A 20,508-nucleotide genomic window follows, 5' to 3' on the forward strand; every position below is an offset into this window, starting at 1 on the left:
ATCCCTGGGTCATATGGTGACCTTTTGAGAAAATACTGGACTATTTTTCAAAGAAGCCGAACCATTTTATATTTCCAGTGACAGTGTATGAGGATTCCAAGTTTTTCACATTCTTGTTGACCCTTGTTATTTTCTCCCTTTTTTATTATAGCCTCATAGTGGGTACAAAGTGGTATCTCATTGTGGTTTTGATGAATATTTCCCTACTGACCGATGATGTTGAGCATCTTTTCATGTACTTATTAGCCATTCGTTTATCATCTTTGGAGAAATATCTATTCAGTTACTTTGCCTATTTTTTAAAAATTGGCTTATTTGTCTCTTTATTATTGAGTTGCAAGCGTTCTTTATATATTCTGGATACTAGTTTATTGGCACTTGATCAGTCTTTCCAGCCACTGGTCTGTCACACTGTTGGACCAGGGACCATTTCTGCCTTATAACCAGGATCTAGCTCAGTTTCTGGAACGAGCTGAGCATATGGTGTGTAGTTATTGGATATGTATATAAGTGGCATGTCAACTAATGTCAACAGCTGATGTCAACAGCAGGTCTCTTCCCTGACTCACCACCAACCTCAGTTTCTGAATTTGGCCAAGAAAGAATTCAGAGCCAAAATCTCAAGTAGGCAAGAGTTTAATAGCAGTTAAGGGGAAAGTACACTCTCAGAATGGGAGAGGAAGGCCCAGAGGTCACAATTGCACCAGAATTAGGGTTTTTTTTGTTTTTTGGGTTTTTTTTGTTTGCATAGGTTATGGGTCATAGTTAGGGAGGCCTCTGACTGAGTCTGAGCTATTTCTGATCCTCTAAGGGACTCCTCCTGCCAATCCAGAGAGGGAGTTTTTGGCCCTATGAGGTCCTTGTGGGAACTGTCATGTCAGCTATCCTCCATGAGGAGGATCAACCGCAATATAAATGTATTACAACGAAGCTATAGGTTACTGTAGTGCAGTGGTTATAGGGGATAATGCATGCATATCCCCTGGGGTCTTTTTCTAGCTGTTTTGTGTTCTGGGGATGATTGGTGGTTTCTTGATTTTTATCTTTGTACTGGTGAGAAAGTCCTGTTTCCTGCTCCAGTATCACTAACTGCCTACTCTATCACTAGGAAACCCATCATAGTAATAAGGCAATTATCACAAAGACTTTTGTGTTTCGTACAGCAGAGCTATGATAAGATTTGCCCTAAAAAAGACAGCTCTTAAGAAGTAGGATGGTGGGTTAGAGGAAGTCAAGTTGGAGACAAAAGGAACAGTTAAGGAGAATATAAAAATACTTTCAGGGAACAATGATGAAAACCTTCATTAAGGAAGAGTCATTTTAGGGGCACCTGGATGGCTCAGTTTAAGCATCTGACTTCGGCTCACGTCATGATCTTGTGGTTCGTGAGTTTGAGCCCCGCATTGGGCTCTGTGCTTTGGATTCTGTGTCTCCCTCGCTCTCTGCCCCTCCCCCACTCACACTCTGTCTCTCTGTCTCTCAAAAATAAATAAACATTTAAAAAAATTTTTTTAAAGGAAGAGTCATTTTTGTGAGACAGGCATGGATTTATATGATACATGAAGTGTTTCACCGACTGAACAGGGTTGATGTGGGTACAAAGGAGAGAAACAGATTTGAGCGAAAATATAAGGCCACAAAACTAGAGAAGGACAGAGTGATTTTCAAGAAAGATGGATTTTCAAGAAAGATGTTCCTCACAGAGGGTTGGCATAAGACTTAGCCAGAAGGTCACACGGTGTGCTTGCAGGAGGGTTGCTGCCAGTGGGTGGTGTTCTCAGGAGCAGTGGGGATGAGGATTGAGTGAGAGATGGGAAAGTGTAAAAATATATCTCAGTTTTTTGTTTTTTTTTTTCAACGTTTATTTTTTTTTTTTTGGGACAGAGAGAGACAGAGCATGAACGGGGGAGGGGCAGAGAGAGAGGGAGACACAGAATCGGAAACAGGCTCCAGGCTCTGAGCCATCAGCCCAGAGCCTGACGCACGGACCGTGAGATTGTGACCTGGCTGAAGTCGGACACTTAACCGACTGCGCCACCCAGGCGCCCCTATCTCAGTTTTTTTTAATGCTTATTTATTTATTGAGAGAGAGAGAGAATCCCAATCAGGCTCTGTGCCGTCAGCACCCCTATATCTGGATATCTTTAGAGAGGATTACATTTAATAGGGAAGAGGAGGTGTGATATAAGAAGAAATACATGTTTGGTGTGTCTCCAGTTCTTGGCACAGAGCTCCAAAAACCCTAGTAATTTCCTGAGAGATGGGGAGAGGAGTGTCTTTTGTTATTCATAATAAGTCCCTTTCCACCATACCTGAGTTTATGCTAATGAGGTGGCTCTTGGAGGAGGAGAATGGGGCTGGTTTCTAGAGGAAAAAACCACAGGATTAGAGAATTGGAACCTTCCGCCCCACCCCTCAACCTCTGGAGAGGAGAGGGGCTGGAGATTGAACTAATCACCAAAGGACAATGATTTAATCATGCCTTTCTGGAACTGTAATTTTTTTAAAGTTCATTTATTTAAAAAATTTTTTTTAACATTTATTTATTTTTGAGAGAGACACACAGAGCATGAGTGGGGGCAGAGAAAGAGGGAGACACAGAATCCGAAGTAGGCTCCAGGCTCTGAGCTGTCAGCACAGAGCCGTATGTGGGGCTCAAACTCATGGACCGCAAGATCGTGACATGAGCCGAAGTTGGATGCTCAACTGACTGAGCCACCAGGGGCCCCTAAGCTCATTTATTTTGAGAGAGAGACACACACACACAAAGAGAGCAAGTGGGGAAGGGACAAAGAGAGAGGGAGACCGAGGATCTGGAACGGGCTCTGCACTGACAGCAGAGAGCCCAGTGTGGGACTTGAACTCACAAACTGTGAGATCATGACCTGAGCCGAAGTTGGACACTTAACCATCTGAGACACCCAGGTGCCCCTGTACAAAATTGCTAGACATAAGAGATTCCATTTTGAAGCTCTATTTTCCATTCTAAGTAATGAACTCTCGAACTGGGCCAGAAGTGCTAATTGTATTACAAAGAGTTGCTCGTAAAATCCAACAGAACAACTGGTATTCAGACCATAAAACTGTGGATATGACCTTCATCGTGATGGAAAAGTTACCTAATGCACACCAGGAGGAGTTCTATTCGATAGTACCTATAAAATAACCAACTAGATAGTAATCAAAAGCAGCTCTACCAGTCAGCACTGAATTGAGGTTTTTTTCTTCTCTTATTTATCTAGGATCATGTAGTTACCCTCCTTTCTCATAAAAACCCCTTGTTTTCCCATGTGAGCAGCACATGGTAGCTCTGGAATCTGTTCTTGCCAAATTGCAATTCTGAGACCTCAAATAAAGGTCTTTGTTTTTGTTTTTGTTTTTGTTTTTTTCGGTTTTGCCTCTTTTTCTCAGTAGACACCTTCATAATGGAACCTCCATAAAAATCCTAAACCAAAGGGTTTGGAGAAAATCCAGGTTGAACACATTGAGGTGCCGGGAGGGTGGTGCCCCCAGAGGATATGGAAGCTCTGTGTCCCTTCCCACCTACCTTGCCCTGTGCCTCTCTTCCATTTGGCTGTTTCTGAGTTCTGCCTTTTATAATAAACTGGAAATAGTAAGTAAAGCACTTTCCTGAGTTCTGTGAGCCATTCTAGCAAATTATCGAACCTAAGAATGGAGTCAGGGGAATTCCTGTGTTATAGCTAGTTGGTTAGAAGTGCTGGAGGCCCAGTCTTGTGATTGCTGTCTGAAGTAGGGGCAGTCTTGTGGGATTGAGTCCTTACCCCATACTGTTGGGATGCATGCCCAGTAGTAGTGTCATAATTGTGTTAAACTGCAAGACACCCGATTGGTGTCCACAGAAAATGGGAGGATTGCTTGGTGTGGAAAACCCACACATTTGGTGTCAGGAGTGTTGGAGTGGAAGGAAAGAGTTTTTTCTTCAGCAGAGGAGGGAAAGGAGTTTTCCCCATAAGATATGAGAGGCATGGAGATTAGTTTTCAATTTGTTACAGAGCCTCTTAAGATGTGAGAGGCTTGGGAAAAAAAATGTTTTCAGTGAGAGAAAGCACCAATAGAAAGTAAAAAAATTGAAGATAAATGAAAGTTTCAAAGTCCAAATGAAAAAAGGATGTGTTGTGTGTAGAGGCTTGAGCTATGGAAACCTGAGGAAGGCAAAAGGACCCACAGCGACCACCGGAGCTGACACAGGCTCATCACGTGACCTACCTCAAAACAGCCATAGGCCCTAACTGACCAATTACGAGGAGGCGCAATTCCGAAGATTACCAAAAAATGGGAAATCTCCATTCTTCCCCATACTCCCTCACTCGGCCCTATTACTGTGGCCTCTCAGCACCGCCTCCTGGCAGACAGTTTCTCCCTTGCTGTCCTGCCTGCTGTTCCCTTGCAGTGTATTCAAGAAACTTCGATCTCTTTTGCTCTGCCTTGGGTGAATTCTTTCACCACCCACGCCACCAGCCCCCACAGATTGGAACGCACCACACTGAGGTGCTCAGAGATTCCCTACCATTAAGCATGAACTCTAAAACCAGCCATTGACCAGAAGAATATCTGATTCTATTTCCACAGAGCTGCTCAAGTTCTTTTTGGGTTTGAGAAATGTAAATAGACCCTGAAAATGAAAGTTTCTAAGGTTTGAAGGCCTGGATAGTAAGTAGGTATTTTGAAAAGTTCAGTGGTCCTGGGTTTGAAAGGTTAGAATTTGATTCCCAGCTTTGATACCAATGACACTGAGGGAAGCCTTTCTTCCTCTGAGTTTCAGTTTCTACATCTGTAACCTAAAGGAATTAGGACTAAATAGGGAGCCTGGGTGGCTCAGTCGGTTAAATGTCCAACTCTGGCTCAGGTCATGATCTTGCAGTTAGTGAGTTCGAGTCCCACGTCAGGCTCTGTGCTGAAGCTCAGAGCCTGCAGCCTGCTTGGGATCTGTGTCTTCCTCTCTCTGCCCCTCCTCTGCTCATGTTTCTCTCTCTCTCTCTCTCTCTCTCTCTCAAAAACAAATAAACATTTAAAAAAAGGATTAAATAAAATTGAACAGCCCTTCCACTTTTACCTCTGATTTTCCTATGATCCTGGATTTACCCCAGAAAATTTGGGCAGAGCAAGGATATATAACTCACCAACTGCAAAGACAGCCCACACGGAGACTGCCAGAACAAGGACGGCTTTTGACAAATTCCTTCATAGTGGCAGAGAAGCTGTGAAAATATGCAGCCTTTGACGGGAGGGTAGAGAAAGTTCCAGGTGAAGCACAAGTTCTTAGAGCAATCCCTCATTGGCCAGGAATTGAAGTCTAAATACTTCAAGTTTGCTCTTTCCTCAGGTCATTTGGAATGAATTCTGTCTGATGCAATTAAATTGCTTAATTTATTTCCCTAGAGCAATTGGACATTGGAAGAAAATGATCCCCCAAATGGAATTTTAGAAGATGCTAGAAAAAAAGCTAGTACAGACTATCTGCAAGGAGATCATTTGGTAAAGAATAAGCAACAAGAACTTTGCAATTAAATGTTTAGAAGTTGATACTTATCTCTGAGGTAAGAAAGGCAGTCACTAGGAAGTTCAGTGACACGTGTTAAATCAATAGACAATAAAAAAAGATGGAAAGAGACAAAACAGAAAACTCACTCCCATTTCTTAATCTTCCATATTATTACTTAGGTGTTAATTTTAGTAATCGATCACAGTATTGCAAGCAAAACCATGGAGTATTACCAACAGCAAGCATTATTGAAAATATCGTAGCATGAGGCAGTTGACATTATTTATGTGCAGGTTTCCATACTTTTCCTATACATTTTCCAGGCAAATTATATACCTAGGTAATTTCTGTCCCAACACCTTCCCTGAGTGAAAACAAATATTAATAATATAACCCTTTTCCTACTCAAAAATTTGCAAATGAGTAAGTCCACTTTACCTGCTATGGCTCCTGCAGTGTCTGTGAGAAACAGGCTGGACGAGATATTTCTTATTTCCAGTTTGTTGGTAATAAAATAACAATGGGCGGGGGAAGGAGTAAATGTCTTTTCAAGGCCCGTATGCCTGGCAGTAGAAGAGAGTGAACTTTGTGGTGTTTTTTGTTTTTTTTTAAGATTAAAAAAATTTTTTTTTCTTTTAGATTTATTTTTGATAGAGAGAGACAGAGCACAAGTGGGGGAAGGGCAGAGAGAGAAGGAGACACAGAATCCGAAGCAGGCTCCAGGCTCTGAGCTGTCAGCACAGAGCTCGACGCGGGGCTTGAACTCACAAACCGTGAGTCGGACACTCAACCGACTGAGCCACCCAGGCACCCCAAGATTTTTAAATTATTTTTTAAGTAATCTCCACACCCAACATGGGGCTTGAATTTACAACCCCAAGAGCAAGAGTCACTCTACGGACAGAGCCAGCCAAATGCCCCCAAGAGTATGAACTCTGAAGTTAGGAGGTATAGTCATAACTCCCACCTATTTCTTCCAACTCCAAATTCCGTAATGCCTAAATCTTATGAGTTTCAATTTCAGTGTTTTAAGGGTGGTTTGTATTGTCCACTCCAGAATCTGGTTCTTGCCAAACCTGTAGCAGGTTAGGGTGTGTCCTACCCAAATTTTGAATTCCTGCATTTTTATCTGTAGAGCAATCATTGTATTCAGGACAGCTTCAGATGTGTTCACAGTACTATAAATTGTCACATTTGCATATACAGTTACTTATTTTATCAGTAGTCAAAACTATATATTCACTTAATCAAAACCTTTAATTTAGAATGTTTCTAATACTGACTCATAGAATCTTAACGTGGAAGCTTACTTTTCCAAAGCTTACTTGGAATCTGCCAAGTTCAGCTTTGTTTAGGGAAGGTGAAGAATCCTGGGACGGAGTGCTCTTTCCACGAGCACTAAATAGTAACTCTTTCTACCACTTGAAAAAAAAGTCCCTCAAAACACCAACTTTAAAGGAAAAGTTCAGAAGTTATTGGGTATCACAAATCCTGTAGGTCCCAGTTCTGGATGAATGACTTAAATGGGGACTTGTCGCGTAGTTCTGGGAGGTAAAGTACACCTTCTCAGTACTGTTCTGATTGACCACATTGTCTACCATGATAGTCTTCAAGATTTTTGCTTTCAGTCTCTCTAAATTTGGTATCCACTTATACATATTTTTAAGTGACATGTAAAATGTTTCATCCTAAGTTTAAATGGTTACAAATTATTAAATGAATGACTTATCTAAAAAAGACTTTAAATGTTTATTTATTTTTGAGAGACAGAGAAACAGAGCACAAGTTGGGGAGGGGCAGAGAGAGAGAGAGGGAGACCCAGAATCTGAAGCAGGCTCCGGACTCTGAGCTGTCAACACAGAGCCCAAAACGGGGCTTGAACTCACAAACTGTGAGAGCATGACCTGAGCTGAAGTCAGACACTTAACCTACTGAGCCACCAGGCATGCCATGACTGACTCATTTTAAATATTGATGTTTTAAGATAAAAATGTTGGGGGTGCCTGGCTGGCTCAGTTGGTGGAGCGTGTGACTCTTGATCTCGGGGTTGTGAGTTGGAGCTCCAAGTTGGGTGTAGAGATTACTTAAAAATAAAATCCTAATAAGTAAATAAAAATAAAAGTCATTCTTTAAGATGTATCCAGTGGAATCTACATTGTATGGTGATTTGATGTCACCACGATAATTTGAAAAACACATGCATGAGCTCACAGTTTGAAACTTTCCATACTTTTTCTCCTTGAATGAGTAAAATTTTCATTCAACCTTCCCCACAACTTTATGCACAATGTTATTTTGTTTGTTTGTTTATTTATTTTGAAAGAGAGCGAGAGAGCACGTGGGAGAATGAGAGGGGGCTCAGTCTCATGACCATGAGATCATGACCTGAGCTAAAATCAAGTGTCGGAAACGTAACCAACTGAGCCACCCAGGTGCCCCCTGACCTGTCGTCTTACAGATCTTTTCTGGTCAGGCTTTTCTAATTTTCTTCAACAGAAATATGCAAATGAATTGATGTTTTCAATTTCCTATGACCACAGGATATAAAGTATTAATAAAATTCTCTTGGGTTATCATCACAATCGTTAGTAGTATACATTGATCAAACCAAACAGCATATATTACAAATTTTGATAGTTATTTAACCTAGAAGTAACTTTTTATTAGCTATACATCTCTGAATGTGATGCATGGTGCTGATTGTGTCCAGTTAGTGTGTGTGTGTACCCTTGAATACCACTTGTCACTGGAATCACTCGGGATTTAGCACCCATTTTATATGTATCCTTTATTTCCACAGATACACACTGAAAAATCATGTTCACGTTACGTAAGTAGATGGGAATTAAAATTTTTATTTTAACAGGGTCACTTACATCGTGGAAGTCCTTCCTAATGACATAAAAAATTACATCATGATACTAAAAACAATTTTAATGATTTGTGAGCTATAATCTATGTTCCTTAAACTTTGATGAAGTAAGACAATTGGAAACCACCTGACTTCAAAGGGAACTATGATTCAGTCACAGAGCCATTTCCATGGTCAGTGTTTAATAAACGCTCTGTCCAGATCCACCAAGTAAAACTAGTGGTCTCTGCGGCTTTTTCACTGAGATGCAGCTTATTTAATCTGATATACACAGAAAGGGATGAGAGAATAAAAATGTTATTTTCTATGTACCTTTGCCAACATAATATTTTAATAATGTGTTTTACATCGCAAGATTATGTTTTTATTAAAACCTTAAAGTTGCAGAATCAGTTTATTTGTTGACAATGAAAAACATTTATATTTTGTTTACTGTTTCCTAGGGACTATTTTAAAACTTTATGCAAATGATCTATTTTAATTATTAAAACAAACTTATGAATTAGATATAGTGTTATCCCCAGGTCACTGATCTGGAACATGAAACACTGTCAGATTAAATAACTTGCCAGTAGTCACATATCTGATGAGTAGCAGAGCTGGGATTTGAACTGGCTCTGGGGTCTTTAACTTTTACACCCCACAGTCTCTAATATTAGTAGCCTCACTAGATGTTTGCCTATCACAGCTTTGCAGAAAGCTTATTCTTGTTTCTTTATTCTTATGGCAGATTGAGATTCACAGGAGTGGGATGCTGCTTTAGAGAAAGGAAGGAGGGAAAGAAAGAAGACAGGGAGAAAAAGAGAAGGGAGAGGAAGGAAGAGGAAGAGGATGAGGATAATGGTTTTCCAGGTAGGTTGAAAACAAGTCAGAATTCTACCAGCAAGGTAAGAGTGTGCTAGTCTCCTTATTCCCACCAACGTTAGTAATTTCAGCATTCCCACCTGTTTGATGAGTAGAGGTGATGTGGCATTGTTACTTTATTTTTATTTTTATTTTTAAATTTTTTTTTTCAACGTTTATTTATTTTTGGGACAGAGAGAGACAGAGCATGAACGGGGGAGGGGCAGAGAGAGAGGGAGACACAGAATCGGAAACTGGCTCCAGGCTCTGAGCCATCAGCCCAGAGCCTGACGCGGGGCTCGAACTCCCGGACCGCGAGATCGTGACCTGGCTGGAGTCGGACGCTTAACCGACTGCGCCACCCAGGCGCCCCTTTATTTTTATTTTTAAAGTTTATTTATTTATTTTGAGAGACAGAGAGAGAGAGAGTGGGGAAGGGGCAGAGAGGGAGAGAGAGAATCCCAAGCAAGCTCCACACTGTGAGTGCAGAGCCCGATGTGGGGCTCAAACTCATGAACTGTGAGATCATGACCTGAGCTGAAGCCAGACACTTAACCAACTGAGCCACCCAGGCACCCCTGTTTTTTTTTAAGTAGGCTTCACGCCCACTGGAGCCCAACATGGGACTTGAACTCACGACCCGAGATCAAGACCTGAGCTGAGGTCAAGAGTCCTACACTTAACCCTTAACCAACTGAGCCACCCAGGTGCCCTTGGCATTGTTACTTTAATATCCATTTCTTCATTCAAGTGAATTTGAATGTTTTTCTATGAGGCTGTGTCTTTTGGGTTATTCTTCGTGAATTGAATATTCATACTTTTTTCCTCAGTTTTCCCTTAGTCTTTCCTCAGAAATTATTACTTCTATGTAACTAATCAAATTTTATAACCTGCAAAGTACATTTTACCAGATCAATTAGTTATGTGTTAATTGTGTGTATTAATTGTGTTTATAGAATATATTATCACACAAATATTTTTACATGGTATTTAATCAAGTAATTCCATTATATTATTACATAGTTTCTGCATTCTTGTTTGATATGCTTGTCCCTGCCCCTAAATTTTAGATATAGTCATTTGCAAAATTTTATTGCCTTATATTCTTAATTTAAATGTTTAAGCTGTCTGAATATTTTAAATTTAAATAATTAAGCTCAGTTTTAAATGTGGTGTAAAATAGGACTGTGTTTTTAAATAGTTTACATATACAGGAAGCTATGATGAAGCTCAAGATAGACCCCAAGACCTGAACTTTTCTGCTCACCTGCTTATACCCACCAACCTTTGTCCCACATTTTTTCTTAAACTCTTCTTTCCAGCTTATCTCTTAACTTGGGCAAGAGACCCAAGGGGCATAGCATTGGGGTGAAAACCAGAACTGTCTCTCAAGCAATTAATGACTGCCCTGGTGAGGAGCTCTGGCCTGCCCAGACCACTCAGACCGGTTTGAACTTAACCCCTGACTCACATCTGCACAGATGGACCATGGAGTAACCCATGGAGTGACTGACAGTCACCTTGACCTCATCATAATACTAAACTCCCTGCCCAAGGAGGAGTACAAGCCTCATTTACACTGTGTGGATGAGCACGACTCCTTAAACTCCGTGTGCTGCTTTATGGCCACCTCTACATATAATGACAGGGATCCCTGTTCTAAATAGTCATCCTAACATTAGGGGCGCCTGGGTGACTCAGTCGGTTAAGAGTCCGACTTCAGCTCAGGTCATGATCTCACGGTTCGTGGGTTCGAGCCCCACGTCAGGCTCTGTGCTGACAGCTCAGAGCCTGGAGCCTGATTCAGATTCTGTGTCTCCCTCTCTCTCTGCCCCTCCCCCGCTCACACTCTGTCTCTGCCTCTCTCAACAATAAATGGAAAAAAACATTTTAAAAATTGTTTTAAAAAGAAAGAAAGAAAGAAAGAAAGAAAGAAAGAAAGGAAAAGAAACCCATTCACCCTTGCTCAGGGAGTGAGAGCTTTGGAGGTTTTTCCCCGTTGATGTCCTTTGCTGCAAATAAAGTTTCCTTTGTGTGACAGTTCCACCTCGTGTAGTTGCTGTCTGTGGGTCACCAAGGAGCTAAGTCACATTTGTTCAGTTACACTATCTGTCAAATTAAATGTCTTTTACTATAAGGTAAACACTATATTTTTATATTGTTAGTTTCTTATGAATATAGGGAGATGCTTGTTAATTCTTTATTTTTGTTAACTATGCTATTTCTTCTATTATTGTTGTGTGTTTAAATTTATCTTGTATATCCAAAATTTACAATATAAACCCATTCCACTATTAAGGAATCATGAGAGATTAAAACAGATGTTATGAAATTATATTCAGTTGAATATTAATAATGTAATAACCCAGAACTAAACTGTGTTTATTCCTAAACCACATAGATCCTATGATCATAGAATGATAAAACAAAGAAACAATTTAACTTTTAGGCTGAAACAAATCTTAAATGACAATTACCACTGCAATTTTTAAAATTATTCTTCTGATTTAGCCAATGTGAGGAGAGAAAAAAGGGAGGAATGAACAGTGAATGGATAAAGAAGATGTGGTATACATATAAAATGGAATATTACTCAGCCATGAAAAAGAATGAAATCTTGCCATTTACAATGACTGGATGGAGCTAAGGACTATTATGCTAAGTGAAATAAGTCAGTCAGAGAAAGACAAATCCATATGATTTCACTCATATGTGGAATTTAAGAGACAAAACAAATGCACATGGGGGAAAAAGAGAGAGAGAGGCAAACCATAAAACAGATTCTTAGTTATACAGAACAAACTGAGGAGGGGAGGTGGGCAGGGGGATGGGTTAAATGGGTGATGGGTACTAAGGAGGGCACTGGCTGTGATGAGCCCTGGATGTCATATGTAAGTGATGAATCACTAAATTCTACACCTGAAACTAATATTACACTGTATATTAACTAACTGGAATTTAAGTAAAAACTTGAAACAAAAAAGCAAACAAACAAAAAAGAAACCAAGTAAAACATTCACAAATGAGTGATAATTGTCTTTTAAAACAAAATAAGGGGCTCCTGGGTGGCTCAGTCAGTTACGTGTGATTCCAGAGCGACAGGAAGCAGATATCCTCCGATGCAATAAATGAGTGTAGAGAATCTAATTCCACTTTCCAGAGGGAATTATGGTTCCTTTGAGGGGCCAATTTCCCTGAATGAGTAATTCCATATGCTTTTTTTTTTCACAAATTTTAGATACCCAGGCATTTATGATATAAAGGGTGAAATAGAGATACCAGAAAAATAGCGTATAACGGGACTGCCGAGGAGGAAGAATAAGAACCCCCTTTTCCCCCCACTAATGTCATTTTAACAAAGAGGTAATGTTTGATTAAGTCCAAAACTGTTGAGAGGAAAATCAACGTAACTACACTGAAGCGGCTCCTGAACTAAACGTGAAGGAAGTTGCGGGGCTGAACAGCCTTCGTGGAACTGTAGTTCTGAAGGATCTAAGAATGGAGGCAAATGCTGTTGTGCAGACAGCCCTGTGAAATATTCAGATATGAAAAGAAGGAGGAGGGGCGCCTGGGTGGCTCAGTCGGTTAAGCGTCCAACTTCGGCTCAGGTCATGATCTCACGGTTCGTGAGTTCGAACCCCCGCATAGGACTCTCTGCTGTCGGTGCAGACCCCTCTTCAGATCCTCTGTCTCTCTCTCTCTTTGCCCAGAGCCACATGCCAGAGTTTGTGTCAATCTGTTCCTTATAGTTAACACATCTCCATAGCTGCTGCCCATGGAATGACCACATGGTTAGCTTTGCAGTAGGTGACTCATCTGCCATGATCCATCTTGTTTCTGCAACAGCCATATTTTGGGCTGTGGTGGTGACTGCATTCCCTTTGTCTTTGAGGCCGCGATTCTACTGGATGCAGAACAGCTCTGCTCTACTTTTGATGAGTCAAGGCAGTTTCAGGAGCACTCACTTGGCTCTTCCTACCACAGTGAATTTTACTTTCCAGGCCATAGAGCCGGCATGTGGGCTCTGCCAGCAGCCAGGTGTAGCCAATCAGTCACAGACCAGAGAAATGACCATGAGGTAAATTCACAGAACCATCGGATCCAGTATAAGATGGACTTGAGCTGTGTATCATTTGGTTTCCATATGCCTCAGTTTAACACGAGGGCTGTGATTGATTTTTCTTTTTTTTTTTTAAATTGAAGTGTAGTTGGCATATAATATGTTAGTTTCAGGTGTACAATGTGGTGATTTGACAATTTTATACTTAGGAAATGCTCACCACAAATGTAGCTATCATCTGTCACCATGCAAAGTTAATACGACATTATTGACTGTATTCCGTACGCTGTTCTTTTTATCCCCATGACTTATTCAGTTTGTAACTGGAAATTTATACCTATTATGTTACCCTGATAATAGGGCAAGCTCATTGTCTATATCCAACAGCCCTCAGTATACCTGGGTGTCCCTCTTTCCCCATTGTAGAATTACTTGGGTCCATGGTCATAGGTCAGTCACATTGGCAAAAGGCTAGGCGAATATACGTTTTTGATACTTGCAGAGGCTCTGTTGGTTCCATTCTCAAGGACACCCAGGTCCCCATTCAAGCAATGGACTCTGTGATCTGGTTTAGATATCAAAATTGTGTAAGGGCTCACAGTTTTCGGCTTAGTTGCTGACTTGAGTCTTCTGCAATCCCATTCTTTATCATTTCGTCTGTAGAAGGTAAGCAGTGCCATCAATGGCTGCCCGTCCTATCTCATACCTTTTTGTCATTGACACAAATCCTTGTGGATCGAGGCCCCCAGGTGGCAACGCCAGACTTGTTTCCTCTCACAGTGTTCACACCCATCTGGCTTCTGACAGTGAGCTGTGACCATCTGGCTCCTGTTGTATGGAATCCTATCGTCCCCACTGATGCTAGGGAGCCCACTTCTGTAGCCACTTTCCTGTCCTCACCAGGACCTTCAGAGGACAAAATCTTGCCACTGAGCTTCTCAGTGATGTTGGTGCCTATCTGACTCATGCATTCTGGTTTGCTTTTGTGAGAGACGTGACCTCTGGTCCCTCTCCAGGACGATACTCAGCTGGGTTATAGTAATCATAATCAGCTCCAGGACCATTCTAGTGGGTTCTCTGTAATCACATAATAATTCAATTCATTCTTTTAAAGTTGTATTTATTTAAGTAATCTCTACACCCAACATGGGGCTAGAGTCACGTGCTCTTCTGACTGAGCCAGCCAGGCACCCCTAATAATTCAATTCTTATACATCCCTTTACTGAAACTCTTACCCTCACTATTTGCCAAGGCAATTCCAGCATTTCCGACTCATTTACCGTGGCATCCTCGTGTCAAATCTCCAAAGAGCTCTCCCAGTGGGGTCAAGAGCCAATGTCATATGTCTTTACACGATGTCAAATCCTGAGCTATTGCGAGTGCCCTCACATCAAGAAGTACTTCTGTGCCCAGCCTTTTCTCCAGCAGGTGAAAACCCTCACAGTCCACTTCTGCACCACTTCCCCAGTGCCCGACAATACAGATGAGACAATACAAATGACAACACAGCACACAGCTCATTTGGTAAATCAGCTCTTTCCTCACCAGGGCTCTGCTGAGACCTGAACTTAGTTCCTGGCCTAGAGGCCACGAAGGGGGCATGAGTGGAACTGGAGTTGGGCAGACATCCTCTTGTGGGGCAGCCACTTCAGGAGGCCTTTGTACGGCCACAGGATAGTGGGAGCCTGCTCTCCTCTCACAAAGGTAAGGCAATTACTTCTGTAGACCCAGAGGGTTTTTAGGGGAATCTAAGGGTTCAGTGGTCTCAGGAAGATCCGGTCTTACTCCATCAGCTTTAATGTCCTAATTTAGCAGAGAAGACCTGGAAGTTCTGTGCATTGACATCCTTTTAACTCCACTGCCCTTGTAATTAAATCCTGGCCTTAATCTTAGCAGTTTGCCTTCTTGCTACAAGAAATGAGCATCTGGGGGCCCTTGGGTGACTCAGTTGGTTAAGCGTCCGACTTTGGCTCAGGTCATGATCTCACAGCTTGTAAGTTCGAGCCCCATGGTGGGCTGTGTGCTGATAGCTCAGAGCCTGGAGCCTACTTCAGATTCTGTGTCTCTTTCTCTCTGTCCCTCCCTGGCTCATTCTCTGTCTCTCTCTCTGTCTCTCAAAAATAAACAAACATAAAGAAAGAAAGAAAGAAAGAAAGAAAGAAAGAAAGAAAGAAAGAAAAGAAAGATCTGTTCAAATGCTGTCATGGCAGGATGTTGGTTCTCACAGCATGTCCTTAGGTTATGATCAGCCAAACACCCAACTCTAGGACCTTCCAATCACTTTCCCCACATACAGTTCAAATTCTAGAGCTAATGCATAAATTAGTGTTTCACTTTCCATCTGTACCTCATCCCATCCACCACGTCTTTACCAACATGGCACTTAACACTAGCAAAACAGTCCTCACTGTCATCTGACTGACACTTGACCAGTTGCTATACCAATAGTCTCAGAATTGCTTCTCCCCCAAAGATCCTGAGACTAGGAGTTAAATGGCATGCTTTATTTTGAAGATGGTACCCGGTGAGGGGCAGGGGGAGGAGGATGAGGAATCAGGGGAAAACGAGACCAGGAAGATAGAAAAGTCATCCACTGTGGCTTTCCTGAGCAGGTCTGTGCTGTCTCCCAATGAGAGAATCTCTGAGAAGCTGTGTAGAGCAAACTCAGAAGCATCCCAGGTCAGTGTGTGAGGCTGAAACATTTACCCACCAACTCCCGTGCCCCAGTGTGTGAGGACTACCCTCAGAAGCTTTTACTCCTGTATCCCTGATAGCTGTCTGTGCAGCCATGCAAGGACCCCTCAGGTACTAGAAAGCCTCAGGCAGAGAAAAGATGCCCATACCTGGGATGTGTAAAGATGATAGCACATTGGGAAGTCCTCTTGCTTTATCTTTATAGTTGCAGGTGAACTTGGGTGGGCCCAGGGGGTGTAAAAGGGGCAACAGGCGTGTATGATACATAGCTCAATGCAATCTAAAATTTTTTTAATGTTTATTTTTGAGAGAGAGACAGAGACAGAGTGCAAGTGGGGGGGGGGCAGAGGCAGAGAGAGAGGGGGACAGAATCCGAAGCAGGCTCCAGGCTCTGAGCTGTCAGCACAACGTGGGGCTCCAGCTCGCAGACTGTGAGATCATGACCTGAGCTGAAGTCAGACGCTTAACTGACTGAGCCATTCAGGTGCCCCTCAATGCAATCTAGTAAAAGAACCAGAGGTTCCATCTCCAAAAGGACCATCAGTAGAACTACTCTATTCCTCTTATTGGGGACCTAAGAAACTTGCCACGCTGCTTAGAGCAAGTTCAGAGAATCATATTTTCTCCAAACCCTTATTAATTTTAGGAAAAGATATTTTCTTTTCTTTTTTTTTTTTTTTTTTAAATTTTTTTTTTCAACGTTTATTTATTTTTTGGGACAGAGAGAGACAGAGCATGAACGGGGGAGGGGCAGAGAGAGAGGGAGACACAGAATGGAAACAGGCTCCAGGCTCTGAGCTATCAGCCCAGAGCCCGACGCGGGGCTCGAACTCACGGACCGCGAGATCGTGACCTGGCTGATGTCGGACGCTCAACCGACTGCGCCACCCAGGCGCCCCGGAAAAGATATTTTCTCATTGGAAAGTGTTTAACAGGACACTTTAAGATTATGAGATCATATACGTTAGCCATGGGCATTTACACTTGCATGGTTTAAGAGCTGCTGATTTTCTTTCACTAGGAAGGTGAAGCTGACCAAATTGAGATAGACTGAAACATCTAATTATAGAGAGAAATTACAGGTTTTCCTAAATTACATGTCTCTTTCTGTATGAGAGAAAGTATATCAATCATAAAGTAGAATTATAATTTTTTAAAGGCTGATATTAGAAAAAAAAAGACCTTGGAAAATCATAGGTACCTCCAAAAGATGTTTTAAATACCAGTTTGCTATGGATGGGCAGACTTTTCCACCAGAAAAACATTGAAATCAAATTTCAACAGCAGAGTAGATGCTATATGGAGGAATATGGCAAAACCATCTTCCCCTTCCATAATTTAGAGGGATCACTTCCCCTTGCTCATCTGAGGGCCCATGGACTGTCACACCTCATCCTGAGGGTGACTGCTGGGCAAAGAAAGTCACAAAGTCCAGAGAAACTGGCCCATCTTGATGGGCAGAGCTACAAAGTCTCCCTGTAAAGGAGCCCCCCCCCCCATACAAGGAGGCATAGATAATCATACCCATTTTTTACCAGACTAGACTTTTCTCTTTCTCTCCCCAGAAACAACTACTCATTAGCATTCAAATTTTTACCAGTCATCTATAATTAAGCACTTCCCTAATTTGCATACCTTCCCCTAGAACAGTAAAAGTCTGTTTTCTTTATAAGGCTGTTCAGTAACTGACAGTTGAGAAAGTCCCATGGAGGCCTCATCTTGAACTCCATGTGCTTATCAAATATTTTTCTGAAAAATGTCGATCTGTTCAGAAAAAGATAGGAAATAGGCTGGGATTGCGTGGCAATATGTATTTTATATTCTTGAATATTTTGTCTTATTCTTTGAGCAGAAATATCTAATTCTCCTGTATTTATTCTCATGAAAGGATGGGAAAATATGCAACATGACCAAATGTCTTCCCACGTAAGTATCTGGATCTGTAATTGTTACTTCATTCTTCATTTAGGTTGGATGTGTTGATGTTTATCTTGCCCTTTGGCTCATTGCTTCAGAGACAAACAAGCGTGTTTGGAATATGTCTAAAATGCACATATCCTCACAAGAAGTAATTTCCCCCCACCTTTGTCAGCATCAGAGAAGTGTAATTAAAAACAAAATCTCCCAGGGGCAGATTTGGCTGGCTCAGTCGGTGGAGCATGCAGTCTTGCTCTTGGGGTTGAGTTTGATATAGAGATTACTTAAAATAAAAATCTAAAAAAAAAAAAAAATCTCCCAACCCAGGAAGCCTCTCCACAAAGGTAGAAGAAAAAGAGGGGCACCTGGGTGGCTCAGTCAGTTGGGCGTCTGACTTCAGCTCAGGTCATGATCTCACAGCTTGTAAGCTCAAGCCCCGTGTCGGGCTCTGTGCTGACAGCTGGGAGCCTGGAGCCCGCTTCGGATTCTGTGTCTCCCTCTCTCTCCACCCCTTGCCTACTCACACTCTGTCTGTCTGTCTCTCTCTCAAAAATAAACATGAAAAAAAAATTTAGAAGGAAAAGAGAATTTTATTGTTGAATAAGTATCAAGCCAGAAAGAATGTGGTGTGGATCACAGGCAATCCATGAAGAGATTACAAAGACAGAAAGAAGTCTCACCCTTTGATGTGGCCCAGCAGATACCCATTGCATACATGTTCTCAAGATAGACAATAAATGACTAGTCATCCAGCAAGAAGACATGACAGCACCATTTATTACATGGTTCACCCTAAGTTCACCTGGTAATGGGGTAAACATCTGTGTTGGTTCATTGGTTTCATACAAAGGAAAAATAAACTCTTCATGAAAGGAGATACTTTTTCAACTGGGAGCAAGGTACCCACCGAAGTTAGGCTCCTGCCCTCCCACAGAAACTGCGAGATAGGGGTACTATCTCCCTGGATGTTTACATTTCAAAGACCTGGCTCCCAGGTTCTTGAGAAAGACCTACCTTGGTCATAAAGACCTACCTGGGTCCTAAAGCTGGAAAGAATCTTATTTGTTTGTTGTTTTCCAGTATACTTAACATGCAGTGTTGTATGAGTTTCAGGTGTACGATATAGTGATTCAATAATTCTATACATTACTCAGTGCCCGTCATGGTAAGGGTACTCTGGCAAGGGTCTCATTTAACCTCTAAAAAGATTTTATACACTTCAAAGAGACAGAGAAAGGACATACAGTTGCCAAATTTCCAAAGTTAATGCTCTGGTAAAAAGGGAAAGGAAGGAAATCTTTTCCTTCGTTTTCAACAGGGAAAATTAAGTCTCATCTCTCATTTGTGTTTGTCCTTACATCAAGCAGGAGCCCTTCCATGTCAGCCATGGTTGTTAGCGACTGTGGCATCAGGGTACTCGCTGTTCCCATCAGCTTAAAATATATCCAGCCATTCCTTCATTCATTGGATTATAATTAAATCTCCTGTTTCCAGAAACAAGCCTGGACTTGGTTGATTCAAAAGTGAGTCAGAGACAGATTCCTTTGATCCAAGAAATTATATTCTGTTGAGGGAGAGACACAATAAACAGATAAGCAAATAAATGTACCTAATAATTTATTTAAAAGTGAATTACAGGTGCTGTTAAAAGTATGAAGACAAAATAGCAAAAAGGGCCATACTTGGGCAACTGGGTGTCTCGGCCGGTTGAGCATCCAAATCTTGATTTCACCTCAGGTCATGATCTCACAGTTTGTGAATTCGAGTCACACGTTGGGCTCAGTGCAGAACCTCTCCCTCTCTCTGCCCCCTCCCACTCACGAACACGCCCTCTCCCTCTCCCTCTCTCTTTCAAAATAAATAAATAAACTTTAAGAAAGATTTTTTTAAATATGAAATTTATTGTCAAATTGGTTTCCATACAACACCCAAAGCTCATCCCAACAGGTCCCCTCCTCAATACCCATCACACACCCTCCCCTCCCTCCCAACCCCCACCAACCCTCAGTTTGTTCTCAGTTTTTAAGAGTCTCTTATGTTTTGGCTCCCTCCTTCTATAACCTTTTTTTTTCCCTTCCCCTCCCCCATGGTCTTCTGTTAAGTTTCTCAGGATCCACATAAGAGTGAAAACATGGTATCTGTCTTTCTCTGTATGACTTATTTCACTTAGCATAACACTCTCCGGTTCCATCCACGTTGCTACAAAAGGCCATATTTCATTCTTTCTCGTTGCCATGTAGTATTCCATTGTATATATAAACCACAACTTCTAAGAAAGACTTTTTTTTAAGGGGCCACACTTGATGGAAAGTGTTATTTTAGGGAATTTTTTTTTTTATTTTAGGAAAAACTTTATGTGGAGGTAATATTTGAGCTGAGATGTGAAGGCAGAGATGGGGTACTACAAGGGAAGATGAGGGTCACAAGCAAACAGAAGTCAAGAAAAACTTTGAGATTTTTGGCCTGAGCAAGAGAATAGAATGCAAGGGGCATTCACTATGCACGGGGACACAGGAAATGTACATCCGTGGGACCAGAAAGAATATGGTTTTAAACAGGAAGTTGGAGATGCCTTTTAAACATCAAGTACAAATGTTAAGGAGACAACAGGTTACACA

At 41.6% G+C, this 20,508-nt stretch overlaps 1 protein-coding gene across 3 annotated transcripts in view; it reads left to right on the forward strand.

The window, feature by feature from the left end:
- FBXW12 (F-box and WD repeat domain containing 12) overlaps positions 1–20,508 on the forward strand; it is a 76,843-nt gene that overhangs the window by 27,840 nt on the left and 28,495 nt on the right. For all 3 annotated transcript variants that reach the window (XM_043587308.1, XM_043587310.1, XM_043587309.1), the window contains 2 exons: positions 8,304–8,333; positions 9,106–9,227. In XM_043587308.1, the coding sequence (XP_043443243.1) occupies positions 9,207–9,227 (21 nt within the window). In that variant the 5' untranslated portion in view covers positions 8,304–8,333; positions 9,106–9,206. The remainder of the gene's footprint in view (positions 1–8,303; positions 8,334–9,105; positions 9,228–20,508) is intronic.

The sequence above is a fragment of the Prionailurus bengalensis genome, chromosome A2 (assembly GCF_016509475.1).
Source record: "Prionailurus bengalensis isolate Pbe53 chromosome A2, Fcat_Pben_1.1_paternal_pri, whole genome shotgun sequence".
Classification (NCBI taxonomy): Eukaryota; Metazoa; Chordata; class Mammalia; order Carnivora; family Felidae; genus Prionailurus; species Prionailurus bengalensis.